We start from the raw sequence: 20,263 nt of genomic DNA on the forward strand, positions 1-20,263 counted from the left end.
CCGTTTTAGCACCTTTAAACACTGCAAAAACATTTGGAAACTGAGACCCGCTGATGTCACAAAGCCATAAAGTCACTTTGTGTTGTTGTTTCTGATGAGTTTGTTGTTAAGATGATGATGTCATGGAAACAAAAGATGAATATCGTTTAGTATTTTAGATGGAAGTGAATCCACAGACAAAACAATAAAGAAAATGCATGAAACTGAACCAGATTGTGAGCCTTTTGTGTTTGTGGTGCGAGGGCCGCAGGGAGACATGAAACACTGGAACGGCACAACAACGAGAGGTGCACACAACCACAAGTCAACACGCATACACATGCGGAGACATATGGAAGGATTTTGAACTCTGATCACACATCTCGGCAGGTCTAACGATTATTCGTGGAGCTCGGCTGTCGGAAGCCCACCTCCACCCCTCCCCCCGCTTCATCCTCCCCTCCCTCCACCCACTCTCTGCTCTGCTGTCACTAAAATAGCTTTAAGGTGTGTTTAGGTTGGACTTTAACCCCTCCGCCTGTTTCGTCTCCTTGGCAACCGCCCAGAGTTCCCTTAATTTGTATCATCTCAATCCCAAGTGCTGCAGCAGTTTTGCCTATTTGCCCCTAATCATGGAGCCTGTTTCCATGGCAAAGTATTTAAATATGCTCTGCAGATCATCTTCATGTAACACACCACCAGTGGAAGATGTACATGCGTGTTTGTGTGCATTTCTTTTGTTCCTAAAAGTGACCCCCCCCCCCTCCCCCAACCTCGTGGATCACATCTGATGTGGTTTTTAAATTTCATTTTCCAAACATCATCGCTTCTCTTCTTCCATTCTATCCCTCTAATTCCACAGGGAGGGATCTCCTGTTTTCTATTTCATGCTTTCCTTAAAGAGAGGGGGCTTTGTCTCTTATCTTATCAGTGAAGCTTCACAGCTCCCAAAAGCTTTGGCCATGTTTAGAGAGGAAGTGCACGCAGCATACTGATAAGAGAGGCCTGTCACTGCACATATAGCTGTGAGAAATTAAAAAAAATTGGTGTATGAAGAAAAAGGGGGGCACAGATACACAAAGCGTGGATTTTGCCTATTTTAATTGCTTTACAATGGCACTTTTGGGAGTTTGTGTATGTGTGTTTGAGTCAATGCATGGATGCCTGAGTGCGCTGGGGGAGTTATATAATAGGTATATTCATCTGCTAAATAAAAATTTCAGCAGCCATTACTCTTCCGCTATAAGCTGCAGCTCAAGGATGAGACGATATAGGCAGAAAGGTTAGACATAAACATCACCCCGATACTGGCTGCTTCTTATTCAAATCAGCTGATTCTAAGACCTGCCAGCCAGGAAAGAAAAAACGAGTCTGAGAGGAACCGAATTCACACAGACATTTGTCCATTTTTGGAATTAAATGATGAAACCTGAAGATACTAAATGTTTGTTGGGTGGAAGGCTTACATTAGAGCTTTACAAGGAGAGAGTCCAGTGTCATCTTGTCTTTGCAAAAGCAACCGCAGGCTATTCAAATGAAAAACACAAACCCCCCTAATCATTCAACTTGACTATGTTTAATCCCAAAAAACAAAGAAGAAAGTTGCTATTAGGGTGGCTGTAGCTCAGGAGGTAGAGCAGGTCACCTACTGATCGGAAGGTTGGAGGTCCGATCCCAGGCTCCTCCAGTCTGCATGCCAAGTGTCCTTGGGCAAGATACTAACCCCAAGTTGCTCTCCGATGCATCCATCGGAGTATGAATGTGTGTGAGTGTAGTTAGAAAGCACTCAGTATAGAGGTAGTGCTTGTGAGAATGGGTGTGACTGGGTGAATGTGGCGTGTTGTATAGAGCGCTTTGAGTACTCCGGGAGAGTAGAAAAGCGCTATATAAGAATCAGTCCATTTACCATTTATTACTCGACTTTTTTTTTTTTTTTAAATATCACTTTATTCTCTGGATACTTTGCTTTATCACACATTGTAAATTACGTCACGACTGCGATAATGTTGGCCCCAGGAACTTTTCAAATACACTTAGAGTCTGTGAGAATCAGTTTGAGTCTATTAACTTTCATAGTGTTGCTATAGCCTGTATTTAAACGATGGACCAAGCCACCGGAAAACCCACTGTGAAGCCTCAGGCTTACCATTTTTGCTATTACCGTCTTGTTGTTTTGAAACCAAAGGTGAGTGGCAATGCTGTATGCTCACAAGCTAGCGACTTGTCAGCCACATGGTAGCATCTCCTGGTTTAGCCTCCTTTTTCACATTAACAGCAACCGTAACCTACAAAACCAGCGTTGTGTTTTACTCAGTAAGATTTCAAACTTGCGACAGTGATCATGAACTCTTCAGGAAAGGGTTGTGAGGTCACAGATCACGTGAACCAACAAGTCATTTTAGCAAACTATACAATTAGATGCAAGAGTCATCCTCTACTGGGCAGTAGAAAAAATGCATGATTTTGTGGGTCAGTGACACTGGAGCAGGGGTGGACAACTTCAGGTTTCGAGGGCCGGTGTCCTGCAGGTTTTAGATCTCACCCTGGGTCAACACACCAGAATCAAATGATTAGTTCATTACCAGGCTTCTGGAGAACTTCAGGACATGTTGAGGAGGTTGTTTAACCATTTAAATCAGCTGTGTTGGATCAAGGACACACCTAAAACCTGCAGGACACCGGCCCTCGAGGCCTGGAGTTGCCAACCCTTCACTGGAGGAACAATAAGACTCCTTGTAACTTGAAACCCAGTTGTACCCATTCAATCACAAACTGATGGCAAAATGTCTTTGTCATTCGGTTTTATCGCCGTCTCAATGCAACAAGATCACTTTGAAGATGGAAAAGTGTTTGTAAACCTGGTACGGGTCTTTGAATGAACCATTAGAAAGGCAACAAGATCACAACTTCATTGCACGCGGTTGGAATACTTTTTTTTGTTCTCCAGTCTCTACCCACTGCTTTCCCTAGTCTGACTGTAGTATAAGCCTTGGCTTCCTTTTTCACACCCAGAAGCTATGCTGATGTTTTATATACAGTCTGTGAGTGTTGCATAGATGTCTACTGACAACTAATGGACCTTCTGTATTTTTATTTTCCAGTATGGTGTAAAGGTAGTACATGCCTTAACACTGATGATGAGCATTCATTGTACATACTTTGTATGCAAAGGACAACAAGATGTTGTTTGTAAGATTTTTGACATTAACATTACAAAATGTGCAAAGAAACACACATACTGGGCTTTGTGCAGAAGTATTCTACAAGTACTGTACATTAAAATTCCCCCAAATTCAAAGAGTCTGAGCCTCACATTCATTTCATTCCCTACATGATGAAATCAAGTCTTTATTACAGTTCCCCCTTAGGCTAGTCATCACAGCAGGTCTTGATTTTAAGACCAGGACACATTAATTTTATGGTGATATTTTCACATTCAACATGCCACCGCCTTCTCCCTGCAGGTGCTTCAGGCACAAGAAAAAAGAAAAACCGCAGTGGAACAGATTGCAGTAGGGTGAGAGGGATGGAGTTGCATGTGTAAATGCTGGAGAGGAGGAATAACACTTGGGCTTAGCTAAAACACCAGAGGAAAGTAGAAAATGTAGGGGGTGGGAGTACCAAGGGACATGAAGACATGATATACATATTCAACATCCATCAAGGAAAAAAATCCATACACTGATGGTCAGATAGATGTAATCCATCTCTAGTAGGTTCTAGCAGTAATTTGTGACAAATGGCCTTTTTCTGTTTTTTTCAGTCCTGAAGAAGGTGCTTGAACTTGGGCATTCAGACTAAATGCACAGTGTAGGTGGAGATTGATAGGGAGAGACAGCAGAGCCAAAATGTATCCTCTCCAGAAGGTGAGAGCTGTTCCAATGAATTAAAATTCCAGCACACGCTATTGCTGCTTTGAATTCTGATTTCTGGAATTTCTGTTTTTACACTCATGATGCTATCCTGTGTGCCACTGGCCCCACTCCAATCCACTTTCTACAGATTACATGCTATTTTTGACCCTTAATGGTTGTTTTAAACTCCACAAATGCTGACATATGCATTTCACATGAATATAATCACTGACATTAGCTTAAGTCTTAAAGCAGTACAAATCATTATAAAAACATTGTTCAATAGTAGAATGTCCTGGTGAAGTCATTTTTGACTCTGTACTTAAAAACGAACTGTGCAGAATGAGATTTCTGCTGCTAGAGGTTTCTCATTCAAACCAACAGCAAAAGCATACTTTAAGAAAAAACTAGGATCATGTTGTCATCACAACTGCTGCCTAGTAAAAGCTACCGAGTCAGGCTGAAATCACATCAATGCACATTACTTCTGGTAATGATCAGGTTGCATATTCACGTAAAGACGTTGCTTTCTAATCAAACAATTGCAACACAATGTTAAGAGCTCTTATGATCAAACAATCTTTTGATTTTTTTTTTTACATAATATAAATCGATTATTTATTTATTTATGTATATTTAAAAAGTTAGATTTAAGACTACCTGGCAAATGTCAGCCCAGCAAATACACTGTCCACTTGCTTGTTTTCCATCTCTACCAAGTGGCAGCCTCTTAGCTGGGGACAAACAGAATGGTGATTTGGTCAGTGCTCATTTAAATCAATTAACCTACTGGTTTATACTGTTTCAAAGCTTAAAGCAATGTTAAGGACATGGTCACTTAGACAAGAAGGTGCTGATTTATCCTTATCCAGTTTTTGATTGGACTAAGAACCAAGTTACACATGCCTAGAGACCTGCTGGCAATCTCCTGGAAAGTTCAAATGAGCTTGGAAAAATGTGTATTCACTGACTGGCTGGCATGTGACTGATGGAGATTGCAGTTAAATCAATCACAAAGAGGGTTCTGCACCAGAAACCTCCTTGTGATTGCTTTGGTTGCAAGCAGATTGCTGCAGTCTCTAGTAATCTGCATGAAAGACGCTAACTTGTCTGGAAACACTGACCAACCACCCAGGAGTTTGTGAAACTCGAAAAAGTGTGACAGAAACAGGAAACAGAGGACGTTCATCTAATTCAAAGTTGTACCATTACCTCTGAAACCAACAAGTTTCAAAAGGCATCACTTTTACTTTGAAGGCAGATGTGTTCTACTTCCGGCCTGTGGTACACTCTTTGCAGTTTTTCACACTACTGCTTGGACAGTAGTTTGTTTGCAAACAAATCAACAGGTTCCATGCAAACTACTGCTCACAGAATCCTGCTAGTGAGTAAAGCCAGAACTGACTGTCAGCGACCGATGGTTGCCAGGAGGTCACAGACCCGTCTTTAAGCCTGAGTGAATGGGGCATTAGCAATTTATTCCACAGTCACTGCCAGCAACCTCCAGTAACCACTTGCCAGCTGGTTGGGGAATATTCATTTTTTTACATAGTGACTGGTGGTTACAACATGGTTGCAAACCATCTCATCTTTGTGACTCGGGGCTTAGAGAGACTGTTCCAGTGAGTACAATTTCTTTGAGGCCTGTTTTTCACTGGAGAAGTTAGCATCCCATTTTATATAGCAGTGAATTATGGGTGTTAGTTGGTAATGAAGCTAGCAAGCCAGGCAAGCGTTAGCCGATAGTTCGTGCCCGCTAATCCAGAAAAAAACCCCAAACCAAATGGTAGCACGATAGCCTAGAAACTAAGGACAGTCTTACTTTTATATAGAACTCATGGTCTGTACTAACTCCTGAAGGAATATTACTCCTGTAGTTGCTAAACAGTTACTTCCACCGTGTTCACAAAGCCTGCTTGAGAGCAGGCAGTATAGATCAGGTTTCTTCACTGTACAGATAACAGCGTTGATCACATTTCGTTCCAAAATGTATGCATGAATGTATGTATGAATCGAAGCTGTACAACATTGTCCATAAAATAAAACTTCATTTGTTAAGTTTACAGGTAAGCAGAAGTTTTAAATTTTATTTTATTTTTTATAGCACATCAAAAAAAAGTTCCAGTTTTTCTTTTTAATGAGGTTAATTCATAATCTTGCCACAAAAATGCTGGCTGTTCAAAGCTTTCGAGCAATCAGTCTTGCTTTTTGTTCCTCTGCTGAGGACGGTCTCCATTTGAGGCAAAGAAATAGGTCATGCAGCTGCTCAATTATGCTTAATTTTAGATCTACAACGCCCAGTTTAACTAGTTATTAATCAGGTTGTCGCTACCTTTGTCACTCTCTGAAGCTCCCTTATTGTACCAACCTCCAGCTGCCAATCCCAATTAGGACTGAAATCTCACTGTGAAATATGCTATGTATATCTTTGCCAGACTAATCAAACTTATATTTTTTTTTAAATCTTTGTGACTTTAAATACTATTTCTACTTATTACCAGGCACGTCAACCATTACTTTTCCATTTATTCCACTCTTTACCTTTTTGTCTGGACCTTCGCACACTCGTAATCTTTGAGCTCCATCCATCTGGTTCACAAATTCCCCCCCACTTCTCTGTCTCTCATCTTCCCCCTCATGCTGCCCTTCCTTTGGTCCTTTTTTGTGTAGTAGTGATGTGGCTCAGAAACAGGGAGTCAAAGAGTGGTGAGCTGGGACCTCATTATAGAAATGTTCAGAGATTTATACTTCAACTTAGTCTTCAGATGATTCCTGACTGTGTGCTTCATGTTCCATTTATAAAAGATACTGAGCATTAAAAAAAACCCTTAAACACGCTCTAGGGACCCCATTTGTAACTTTGGTTTGATCTAAAATTCTCACATTGATGTCAGATACCTTATAATTAGTAAGGTAGACTACAATTAATAGAAAGTCACTTCTTAATCTTAACTAACACAAGAAGAGCCACGTTTAGAACAATGCATCTAGCAATTAATGTCTCACACATTTAATTGATAATTCCTGCAAAGTTCACAACAGACCAGCTTTTTATTTTTTTCTGGTTAGAAGCGAGGCACACGGTAACGCCACCCAGCCGAGGCTCTGCTGGTTTAAACAGCCGTTCTTTATTTGTCAAAAAGCTATCTTCAAAAGTAAAAATTCATTATTCTTTTAATGCTACCTGCTCTGTGAGACTCTTCAAAATGAAGATAAAATACAAAAGTTCTTTATATTCCTCGATGAGCTGACAAAAATGATTCAAACAGGATCAAATCGTGCAGTTGTTGGGTATGGGATTTAGTGGCAGGATCAATCAGCACTTTCAAGAATATTACAGTTGCAGAATGCTGCATGAATGAAAATCAGCTACTACAGTGAAGAAACCGGCTCACTGGTGTTTTTTAATAGTCTCTGTACATGAATGGAGCTCTGTGGCGATCCAGAGAGTACGAACAATAGTAAGATCAGTGATTTCATGGGGCAGAAAAACTGTGACCACATGAATGCTACTTGTTAATCAGACAAATACATGTTGAGCTGCTTTGCCTACATATTGTGCACTGATATGATTGACCATGGTGGTAGGCTGTGACTGAGTTTTTCCCCTTACACAATGAAGCTCACACAACGGTGTGGAAGGCCAAAATTAAGAGCAAAAGATATTTCATATTTAGCCATCTTAACTGTGCCACGCTCTCGGGAAGAGGGAGAAAGAGGGAGAGCTGCATGAGTCAGGCAGTAGCTAACCACAGGGGAAGGAAGAAGAGAGGATGGGGGAGGAGAGAAAGATGAGAAAGAAAAAAAAGGGATGGGAGGGATCGGGGAATCTTTTAAGTTTGGTTTTAATCTGTGGCACGACCAGGATGGGGGATAATGGAGAGAGAAAGGAGCACAGAAGGAGATAGGGATTGGGCTGTACATGCAACACTACGCAGAGAGGTCACCACACTGCCTGGGGGGGCTGGGATGCAGAGAGGAGAGAGGGAAGAGAGAGAAAACTGAGGGCAGGGTGGAGAGAGGAAAGGAGGGGGAGACAGATGACAGATCGTCAGGTGTGGAGAGATGATGATGTGGAGAGGAAGCAGCGGGGGGAGAGAGAGTGTATTTGTTGGGAGATTTCGTTGCGATGACCTCGCCGTGTCATCGTCACGCTCCTCCGGGTGATGCTGCGCCTCTTTTGCTGACTCGCCACTTGCTCGCCCCAAGAGCAGGAGCGAGATAGAGGCCGGTCCTACTGTTTGCCCACCAGGAGCACAGACATCACCCGACCCAGATCAAAGGGATGCCCTTGACAGTGCAGGAGCAGCGGTGGGGCGTGTCGCCTCCATGTGGTCACTTAAAGCCACTGCACCTCACACAATGATAAAGGAAACCAATTACCGAAAGGTTTTTGAAATGAGTGAACACAACACTTCAAAAAGTTATGATGACACTTAGCGTGAATGCTGAAATTATACCGATTGAGCTCCAAGAGGCTTCAGACCTCAGGGGGTCAACAGTTAAGAACACAGCTGATCAAACATTAGGACATTTTTCCTCTGGTGTCTGAAAGGACTGAAAGGTACCACAGCGACAAGAGACAGGAATAGGTATTTATGGATCTTATTGAAGATTTTTCATTATTTAGTTCTTTGGCAAAACTCTTCCGTAACAAGGCCGCTGTTGGAAAGAGGTTAAACACACATGAAATAAAAAGAAGAAACCTCATATTATCAGAAATCCTTGAACAGGTTTATTAATATGAACTCATTAGTGGAATGTTTTTCAAACTCTGCGGGATCAGAGCCTTAAATCGCTTTCATGAACTTTAAAAACACACACACACAAAAAACATGGCTGTTGACTTGTGTTTTGAATAGACCTTATTTTTATAGAAGGCCACTGTAAACTCACCATGTAAAAGCCCCACTAACTACTGTATTATTATTATTACTGCGATTTTTGTGTTTCAGACTGGCTCCATTAGCTGGATGAAAAGAGGTCACTCATAGTAGCAAAAACAAAGGATTATTAACAACTCTGTAGCTCTGCTGAACGTTTTTGCCTCTTTTAGCTCACACTGTTGTTTCTGTGGAGCGCGGTTCAGGCTTTGCTGTGCTCTCGTCAACTTTGACTGCAGCACTGGGCAGCAGAGTTCAGCTAAAAGCTGCGATAAACTAATAAGGAAACACTTAGTAATTGGCACAGCGCAACATGTTGACAGCGCATTTGTAAAACTTGCACTAACAGTGTATTTCCATGTTATTTTCTACCATCTATTATGATTATTAATCATTTAAGCACAGTTTCTGGATATGAGTGCTAATTAATTAGTATTCAAGTGATATAACATCTGATTTTTACTTCGCAAAGAGAAAATGAGAGAAAAATAAAAGCAATGACAGTATCAGTTAAATTCATAATTGTGTGTGTCTTGGTTTTGGGTAATTAGAGTCAAACTACAAACACCTGGAGGTAACCATGGCTGCGAAAAGAAGCACACAAAAGAACAGTTGCATAATATTGTCATCACTGACACTGTAGCTTTGCTTCATCTTTATTCATTTCAAAATATCAGTTATCGTTATCATCATAACACTTTTAAAAGGATAACTTATTTCCTGTTACTGTGATAATGCTGGGCTTTGATTGCAGCGCTGTCTCTGGCAAAGGGGAAATGATGTGCACTTACAGAGGAAATCATTTTTTAAAACTTTGGCAGTTCTTAAAGAGCTTTATAGTGTGTTTGTTATTCACCCACTGACTCAAAAAAAACCTCATACACCCGCATATGTATGGCAAGGTGCTGGCTTGTCATTGGGAGAAACTTGGGGTTCTTTATTATATATCAAACTCCTCCTCTGTCCGGTACATGGACCCTATATAAACTTGTTTTTCAAGGAAATGTGACCTCATATAAAACTGCACTTATCTTGGTACCTAGCAGAGCAATATCAAGGGCGGGGGATGCATGTCTGGGTATCAGATTGCAGAAGCTTTGCCTCCAAAAGTATGTAGTTGCACTCTGGCTTATATTTCCCGTTCATCCTCTGGATCTAACAAGCAGGTGAGGAAAAGTTTAGGCAGAGGCCAACTATCCCTCGCAGCTTCAAATCACAGTGACTTTTTAGAGACGCTGTGCTCAGTAACTCACTTTTTACACAAGTCCTTGAATACTTTCTTTAAAAAAAGTGACTAAAGGTCCTATAATTGAATATAAAATTGACACAAAAAAGCGTGTATTGAAGCAAAGAAAGCGGGCCCCTGAAAACCAAGGTGACACTAAAGTGCACTTTTATTCACAAAATCTGGATTTTTATCTTTCACTCATGCCACAAAGAAAGAAATTGTTATAAGGCCATGTACTCTAAAGGAAATTACTTTCTGCAGTCTTACAGACAAGGCATATATAGTCACTGAACATTCTCCTATTACACAAAAAAATGTCACATGTCATTATGCGGAGATATTCTCCCAAATAAAGGACATGCACTCGGTGTCTTCAATAGCCCTGAATGCTTCCAATATTTGACAAAGCCAAATAATGACAGTAACAAAGGTCTGTCACAGTGAATCGGTGTATTTTCAAAAAAACTATTTCAAAGTTTCTCAAACAGTGAACATTTTCAGACCAAGGGTTAAACATTACTTATAAACTACAACTGTGCTTGTAAGACAGATGTCCTTAAAACTGAGTGGCAGGTGATTTCATCAAAACTGTTTATACTCAGAGCTTTCCATCTGTACTGTGTCCTTGTCGCACAGGAACAGAAGAAAACACAACATATCCTCCTTTTTTTATGATCCTGTAAGTATTTCTGAAAATATCTCCTGCTAAGAAAGGTGCTAATTGGACTCATGGTAAGATAAAAGCAAAAAAGTGCTATGTGAAAAAGCCAAAGGCTCTCATTGCCATGGCTACCTGCTACACTTGGCTTTAATTACAGTAATTATGGTTTTTAACTTTTTCACATCAAAGAGCACTCTGGCATTCTGCAGCAAACTGTGACCATGACCTGCAGCTCTGCCTCCCACTGAACTTTAGCTGATCTCAGGTCTTTCTGAAAACATTTATCAAATCTATATTTGAGATGAGGAACTTTTTTGGGGGCCTTTTTGGTTGGCCAGAGTTAATCTCAGACATGCATGAACACATCATTCAGTGCTGTGTCTGGCCAAGGAAGGGCACGGGCCACATTTGCTCTCGAGCACCTGTTTGTTTTTTCTAATATTAGATAAATATCAGCACAGGAAATTAGTGAAAAAAAGTATGGGCATCATTCCCCAGTGAGATAGTTTATACACAAACACACACACACTGAACATACATGACTGATTTAAATAAGAGCAAAATGATGTGATAGTTTTTCTGTTCCAGATTTTTTATTTTTCAAAGACCTTGGGAGGCTTCAGTGTTATTCAGCCTGAGGTTACACGTGGCCTGGCTGTACTTTTAGTTTCCATACAATAGCTCTACTGAGGTATTCTGAATAATAAGACATCTCCTGAGGTCAAAGCATGCCAAAGCTGTGCTGTAATTACATGACAATTACCTTTAGGTTACAGGGCATCTTAAACTAATGAGGCTGATGCATACAAATGACTTTCTGCCATTGCAGTAGGTGCAAATGCCCAAAGTATATATATGCATGCCCTGTGAGACCACCATATTTCTAATGACAAAACAGGCAATACTGTGATTAAATAACTCGTATTTACTCCACTGTGATTTCCATTTACTGTCTACTGCTTTGAGTCTAGAAATTCAGTTTTTTTACGGATCCACTAACAATTAGACAAAGTAATTGTTTCCTAAGTTACACATGAGTCCTGACTAAAGAGTTTCAAAGCTTAAGCCAAACAGGTCATGATCTGCCAAATGCATTACACACCAATTATACAAAAATCTACTTTTTACACTAGGCTGAAAAGCCACTTCTCGCTGTGAACCAATCATAACTGGATCCAGGTTAGTTATTGTTATCTTGGGAACATTAAAACAATGGCTGACATATTTCCTATTTCAATTTAATACGTAAAGATTTGAAGGGAATTTAATGGAATTCCTGAATTCAAAACTGGATCCACAAGTTGGATCGAGCGACCCCTGGCAGGATTTTCATGGAAATATTTTTCGTGCAACAACTCTAACAAACGGACAAAAAACAAATCAGACAGAGTAATCACAAAACCTCCTTGAAAGAAGAAAAAATAACAGTTACAGGCTAAAATATGGGGGTATTATTTTTCCCTGTGTAAGGCTGAGGTTAAGAAGCACTTAAAAAAAGTGTCCCTAGTTTGGAATCTCTTATTACATCCACTTGTCCTCTTGCTTTAGTGGAAGAAAATATGAAAATAAATAACTGATCACATGATAAAAACAACAGGAAAGATCAGCAGCTAATTGCCTGTCACTGGCTTCTTATTCTGGTTTGTGTACATTGTCATACTTGTAGTGTTTTAATGTCTAAACACCTTACAGTGGTGGCTTGCACTGCCAGAGGCACTTTTCTTCCTGAGTCTGATTGGCTTCTGCTGGCTTGATCCATTACCTGTAATGTCAGCTGCTACATGTTTTATGGTGTAGATTTAAAGACTATATAACACTGTGTACATATATATGTACACAAAGTCTGGCAAAGTAAACCATGGGGGGACCACCATGATGATGTTTGTTACAACAAACCTAAGCAGACACTTAAATCAACCTCATCCAGTTGAACATTTTACAGAAGCTAACAAAGCTCAGTATCAGCCAGAAGCTAACAGCCTCAGTATTAGCAATGGCCCCAAATAGTGGACATAATTAAAAAATTGCTTTGTTATACAATATATCCTGCACCTGCTATTATGTGGAAAGTTAAAATATGTCAGCGAGACATGGGTGTACAGCAGCTCGTTTTAAGTTAATCAGTCCTGGTCGCAGAGCACTTGGAGAAAAATTGGAATTGGCCAAGAAAATTTCAGTCAGTCCAGATCAAAGAAAAAGAAGAACAAAAACGCAAATAGAAGTTTGAAGTTGGACTCTTATTTACTTATTTACACATTTATTTTATGTTTTGGGGTTGTTTTTTTTTACAGGTTTTTAGATTTGGCTCAATAAATATCAACAGTGGACTGAACTGAATATTTATTTATTTATTTTCATGGGCAGCTGTGTTTTCCCTTCATGATATAATTACACCCACAGCTAATAGGGCCACACATAGTGACCTCACTCACGCATGCACTCTCGCTCCGCCTAGGTCACTTTACAGCCACCCATTGGAGGAGAAGTCCCGCCTCAGTTGCTGACTCTCGGCCTCTGTGAGCGGCTGAAGAGGTGATCGACAGGAGCCACCGTGGAAACCAAACCACTCCATCGCCTGCTTCAGGGCGGGAACTCCCAGCTTCCTAGTCACCTAGCAACACAGAGCTTTAATCAGTCTCCATATATATCCCATATGGATGATGTTGTGCTTTGCAAAGCTTCAAACTTAGACATTTTCCCTATTTGTGATTAATATTTGACAGCTGAAATCCACCTGTACCACATGCCACTTCATACTGTAGTGAAGATGGATTTGTATGATTTAGACTGTAGAGCAGTGATATTTACCACCACATTCACCTTAATGCACACTTACAGAGCCTGAGACATGCTCAACAGCACCTGCCTTCAATTCAGAACAAATCGGCGCGACATACAGTGCAAAACTGACATTTAACCTGACGCTACAAAGATACATACATATATACATATACATGTGCAAAGCCAAGTTAAAGCTAAGTGTACCTGCCTGGAGTCATGGCTAGCAGGTTATTACAGAACACGATCGTTAATAATTCCCTGTGTTTTGTGGCATTACATCACTTATTCTTGTTACTTTCATGGCTTATGTAAGCCAGCCAGCATTTTTGTTCAGATATCATTTTTCTGGCAAGAACAGTAGCAAGCTAAGGTTAACCAGCTAGTTAAGTTAGCTGTACCGTTAGTGTCCCTGGAAAAATCCTCAGCATTTTTCTACTCCATCACGTCCAGTGAACAGTTACAACAGCGATTATGAGAGGTACAAGCTGGCTTTCGCAGAAGCAGTTAATGCGCTAAACAGATCTTTACCCTGTGAATGATCATCAAACAAAACCTTGAATTACAAGAGCACACGGCTCTCTTTACCATTGCTCTTGCTGCTGCATCTGCACGGAAAATGCCACAACACATTTCCATAGGACTGAAACCAAAATACCTCAGGGTTGTGTTTCTCACCTTTTCTATTCCTCTTCACTACTGATTTTGTTATAAGGAGGTGAGTCAACTGTTGGATTGCTTTGTAGAGAAGCTAGACATGTTGTAGACCTCAACCAGATCAGAGGACTTCAGACTGGGTAGTGCATATACAGATTCTCATTCATATCAACCAAAGGCAGGTAGAAGAAGTGAACAAGTTCTAGTACCCTGGAATCTATTCACTGCTGACAGTATGGTTGACTGGACTGTCATCAGCTAGGTGGACAAAGCCTTAACTATACTATAATGACTGCAACCGATCTGTGCATCCACCTCTCTAAACTCAGCTACAAAAATATGTCTTTTTCAATTCAGTAGCTGTGCCCACGGTCCTGTATGCATGAGAAACATGGAGAGCAACAGAAAACATTTCCCAAAACCTCAACAAACTGCAACAACACAGCCTGCAAAGGATTTTTAAGAACTCTTACTCGGACTGAGTTACTACACTGACACCATTAGTTAGTGATTTCAATTAGGAGGACACATCCTTCACATATCTCCTGAACAATTTGCAAATTGACCTGGACTCCATGAACAGGTAGACAGAAGAAAGGCCAACCAAAAGATCACTTGAGGTGGATGTTCACTGAAGATCTGAACATTGTTGGCATCACCTGGCTGTGAATGACCGAATTTGTTGGCGATCATAAGCTGCCCCGTGTGCTAACAGGCGTAAGACGAACCAAAGGTAAGGCTAAGGTTTACTTTAAGCAGCTTATGCCGTCAGTGTCTGTTGTTTATAAAAAAACAAAACAAAGCTCACAAGTTCTTCTCCTGAGTCTGTGGTTGTCTTTCCAGAGTACACAGTATTCAGAAGGGATAGAATTGGAACAAGAGGAGGAGGAATACTTGTGTATGTAAAAAAACACCTGGATTGCTCTTTGCTTAGTTCACCAATAGATGTCGAAATAGAACATATTTCTGTTAAAATCACTCTTTCCCCAGAAATGTCATTTACATTGATCTGCTTATATCGCCCTCCTTCCGCAAAGAATATTTTTTATGAACAACTACAGATATTACTTAAATATCATACTATAAATAATAAGTCTAATGAAATAATTGTAATGGGAGATTTTAATGTCAACTGGGACTGTGAAAAGGACAGAAAAACACTCAAGGACATAATGGAGACTTTGAACTTTACTCAACACATTGAACAACCCACAAGAATAACAAGACACTCTAAAACTAAAATAGATCTGGTTTTCAGTAATAAGCCCGAGCGAATTATTAAATCTTATAATTTTATCACTGGTATTTCAGACCACAATTTTATATTATTTTCTAGAAAACTTATAAAATCATGGGTTAAGAATCACTTTCAAAGTTCATCTAATAGGAGATCCTTTTATGAATATATACCAAGAAGTCAGCGACAAAATGTAGCAGAAGCATTAGCATCAGTTAACTGGGAGCCTTTATTGTGTAGTGATGATCCACAATTCTGCAGCAGTCACTTCACTGACATTGTCAAGGATTTTATATCAACATAATCCATTAGAGGTCAACAAAAAATAAAGACAACATCTAATTTGCCCTGGTTAAACAAAGAGCGCAAGAATTTAATGAAAACAAGAGATCAATTACTAAAACAGTTCCTGAAAACAGGTCTAACTCTGGATAGACAGAGATTTACTTCAACGCGGAACAAAGTAACAAGAAGTTTGAGACAGGCCAAAGCAAATTTTTTTATAAATATAATTGAAAGAGCCAAAGGTAATGGTAAAATTATCTGGCAACACTTAAATAAATTACTTGGCCGTCATTCAAACAAAAGTAAAAATACAATTGAACTTTATGTAAATAACTCTATTGTTAGAGAGCCTCTATCTATTGCCAGTAACTTAAACACTTTCTTTATTTCATCTGTTAAGGAGATCAGTCAGAGCTTTGACTCAGTCGTATGCTCTGATAATGTGAATGATGTTGGTCAAAATTTGTTCACCATCACTCATATTTCAGACACTGAAGTTGCTAAACTAATTACAGGTTTAAAACAATCAAAAGCACTTGATGTATATGGTATTAACACAAATTTCCTAAAAGAACATATGGATTTGCTTGTACGTCCAACCACTCATGTTTTGAATATGTCTTTCGAACACTCCATTGTTCCAACAGATTGGAAAATTGCTGCAGTTACACCAATTTTCAAAGCAGGTGTGAAGACTGACATGGCTAATTATCGCCCCATAAGCATACTCCCGGTCGTATCTAAAATAGCTGAGAAGTGGGTGGTTAAACTCCTCACTGCTCACCTAGAAAACACCCAACCCTCATTACATCCATTGTAGTTTGGCTTTTGGGCACATCACTCCACAGATACTGCCCTGTGTATGTTAGTGGAGAACTTGAAGAGCTTGCTGGACATGAGTCCCTATGTTGGAGCTGTATTTTTAGATCTGAAGAAGGCTTTCGACTCTGTAAACCATCAGATATTGTTGTCCAGATTGACTCAGTTTAATATCTCCAGTCAGGCTCTTCAGTGGTTTGCCTCATATCTCTCACACAGGAAACAGTGTGTAGTGTTGGATGGGGTTAAATCTCCATATTTAGACTGTGATACAGGGGTTCCTCAAGGATCTGTTCTTGGGCCCTTATTGTTCTCTCTTTTTATCAATAACTTACCTGAAGTCTGTCCAAATATATTTGCTCAAATGTATGCGGATGATGCAGTTATATATACGCAAGCAAATAGTGTCCAGCAGGTGGCAAAAGATCTTACAGCTGCTTTAGCATTAATGCACAGCTGGCTGGAGGACTCATGCCTAATGTTGAACACCTCAAAAACTGTCTGTATGTATTTTTCAAAACACCCCTTAAACTTGAAGCAGTCAAACATATTCCTGGATGGAGTAGAGCTTGAATTAGCTCCAGAATTTAAATATCTTGGGGTCATTCTAGACCCAACATTATCCTTCAAGAGTCACATAAATAAAGTGTCCCAGGTACTTAAATTTAATAATCGAAATTTTAATCATATACGTAATAATTTAAATATGAATGTTGCAAAAACTTATTTTTACTCAATGATCATCTCGCATATGGACTATTGTTTGACGTCCTGGTCACTTGCTTGTCCAACAACACTTAAAACTATTGAAAACATTTATAAAAGAAGTTTAAAACTACTTGACAAAAAACCGACTTCCCACCACCACTGTTATGTGTTAAAAAAAACATAAATTACTGAACTTCAATAACTTAGTGAAACTTAAAAGAGTCTGTTTAATATATAAAGTCTTACACTCCCTTGCTCCACCACCACTAAAGCAGTTCATTAGGCATAAAGAAAGCTCAGACAGGACCACTCGAGCTACAATCCGAGGAGACTTGTTTATACCCCACAGACGGACAGCATTTGGGCAGAACGTCCTCTCTGTCAAGGGTGGCCATCTGTGGAACAGTCTTCCTCAACCCATTAGAGAATGCTCGACATTCAATTTGTTTAAGGCAAAGGTTAAAAACTGGTTATGGACAAATCAAGTGTGTGATCATGTATGAGTTGTATAGTTTTAATGTTTTATTTGGGAACAGAATGGTGTGTATGTGTAAGTTTTGGTGATGGAGTTTTTATTATGAATGAATGATGAATTTTTATGAATTATTATGTTTATTTTTTTATGTTTAAGGATAACAGATGGAAATTAGCCTTTGGCTATAATCTGGCATGTTTACATTCATGTAATTTTGTTTTACATTTATGTTCATTAACATGCACTGTCCTAAATAAATAAATAAATAAAACAAAACAAAACAAAACAAAAGAATCATCAATCAAACAAGGAAGCTGGCTTGTTTCTGAGTGCACTGGACTTTGCATGAATAGTTCTTAGAGGAAGCAACATTTGTGTTGAGTTTAACATCAGATTATCTATAAATACAGCAGAGAAAAAAAATCAGGGTTGTCTTCTTGGCCCAGAGTGCAATCAGTAAGAGTATTTCAGGCAGAACAGTTTTACCTCTAAGAAATGTGACTAAACCTCCAGTCTGGCACCATTTGTGGGAGTTCATGTCTGCGGTGGATAAAAGCGTGCAGTGAGCAGCAGATGGTACTCACAGCGGCATTGGGCTCGATAAGGCGCTGCTGCAGGACTCTGGCTTCCTCCCAACGCCCGGACACACACAGACGCTCCAACTCACATAGCTCCTGGCCCAGCACATTAGCCAGCGCACACACTCCACCGACAGCACCTAGAGACACAAATCAAAGACCGATGAGAGTTCAAGAATCACTGGAAAAGGCATATATATATATATATATGTGTGTGTATATATATATATATATATATATATATATGTATAGGTTTTTTTCTTCCCTTTTCCATTCATCTCTTTTTTTAGGAACTGTTATGCAAGGAGATATCTTTTTAACCCTTTGAGTTTAAATATTCTTAGTTTGTAAAATCCTCATCTGTAAAGAGGGAAGAAACCAGAATGGTTTTTGCCAGATACAACTTCCTGTTTACAATTATGACAAAAATCAAAGAAAAGCAGATCTGCAAACTTCCACTAGTTTTATCATATCAGAGCTTTTTTTTTGCAGTAGTTACAGAGTAAAGTCTGAAGTGTGACAGGATTATTAGAAGGGAGAAAAAATAATCTCCAACATGAAATTGATATTTTTTAGATATTTCCCTATTTTCTCTTCACTTGATACTTTCACTGCAACCATTTTTTCATTAATAGTCTAGAAGCAACTTTCCTTTTTGGGGGGCACTAGTTCAGACCTCAGAAAACACTAAGGCCATAATGGTGTCTTTAGCTGCAAGCACAATCCTTAAAGGTTGTCAACAATGGGCACTTCAGATTTCTGCAAACTAACCTGATGTAGGTCTGAGATGGTGTGCTGACAGCTTGTTGTTAAACTACGTTGAAGGCAGTGGTTTGACAAGTTTTATGTGTGGAGTCACTCGGTGCAGCGTTTAGTCCGCATATAAAGCAATTCGCTCGTCACTGTGTTGCTGACGGTTGATGGCTTGCGGACAATCTGGGCTCTGACTGTGAAGGTAAAGCTCTAATAAATATTTAGCACCCAATCAGTTGTGAGCCAGTGTTCTCCATCACCACATCGCTGCGTGTCTCTTTCTGTGTCCCCTTCAGAGTGTTTTAAATATTAAATATAGCATCTGTGGGTAGAATTTAGTGTTCAAAGAAACGGAAATGAACGAACTCAACATTCAGTATATCAACTTTAATATATCACTGTCCTGATTGTATAGCTGTCCTGATTTTGCATTCCAACTGTATGTCAGTACAAGGCAATGATCACTTTAGAGATGGTTGTCTGACTTTTCTGTTTTCATTAGTTGTTTTTCTTTTCACATAGATAACCCAGGCAACAACTGTGTGTCTAGTATCGCTGTTGGCTGCTGACAGACAGACAAGCAGGCCTGCGAGGGGAAGCTTCTCCACAGAAGGACTAAAGGCTAAACTGATGTAGACTAAGTCACAATGAAAATGATCCACAATGAAATGTGCATTTCACACTAATTAAAATTTACTATAATACAGTCACCATTTCAATTAATGTTTAAATACATAATATACTGTATTAAATTGTAAGTACAGTGTTTTTCTTATTCATGCAAATTATCCTCTAATGATTTTTGATCTGTAAATCTAAAAAGCTCTTCCACCTCAGTGCTCTCCATTCTTTAGCGCAGCGCTCTATCAAGCTAGAGAGGATTCAACAATCAAGGCTAGATGGTGGGAAAAGTGTTCGCTGAAGCTAAAAAAGAAGGTTAAATCTGCATAACTGGAGCTGGATCCTTTTTGTTATTACCTGTGCTAAGGTAATATTTTTAATGAGGATTCAAACTCAGTTGAACAATGTAATGGTTTCACTCTATAACTGAATGTCAGCAGAATAAGAAACTACCAGCAGAGCATATATGTTTGCAAACCCGTGAATGGAGGATTTAGATGCGAGTAGTCTTGTCTCTTTAAAGTTTAAAACCGACTGACATGCATCTTTCTTAGGGTTGCTGACAGAATTCATTTGGACAAAAAACCAAAAATTGTGTGGAAACTTTCTCATATAACTCGTTCTGTGTTGCCTTCCTCTGCATTAGCTGTATCACTTTCACGCACACGTTTACTCACACGACAAATTCTGTATATATGACAACATGTCAAGGACCAAAGATCAGAGAACCGTCGGAGAGAGGGAGTG

General features: G+C 39.5%; 1 protein-coding gene across 1 annotated transcript in view; it reads right to left on the reverse strand.

Moving 5' to 3' along the window:
- Positions 1-9,328: 9,328 nt before the first annotated feature.
- Positions 9,329-20,263, reverse strand: part of hoga1 (4-hydroxy-2-oxoglutarate aldolase 1) — a 31,871-nt gene continuing 20,936 nt past the window's right edge. The window contains exons 7-8 of the mRNA XM_031733912.2: positions 18,149-18,282; positions 9,329-13,216 (exon numbers count right to left, since the gene is read on the reverse strand). Coding sequence (XP_031589772.1) covers positions 13,067-13,216; positions 18,149-18,282 — 284 coding nt within the window. The 3' untranslated portion in view covers positions 9,329-13,066. The remainder of the gene's footprint in view (positions 13,217-18,148; positions 18,283-20,263) is intronic.

This window comes from Oreochromis aureus, linkage group 6 (genome assembly GCF_013358895.1).
Source record: "Oreochromis aureus strain Israel breed Guangdong linkage group 6, ZZ_aureus, whole genome shotgun sequence".
NCBI lineage: Eukaryota > Metazoa > Chordata > Actinopteri > Cichliformes > Cichlidae > Oreochromis > Oreochromis aureus.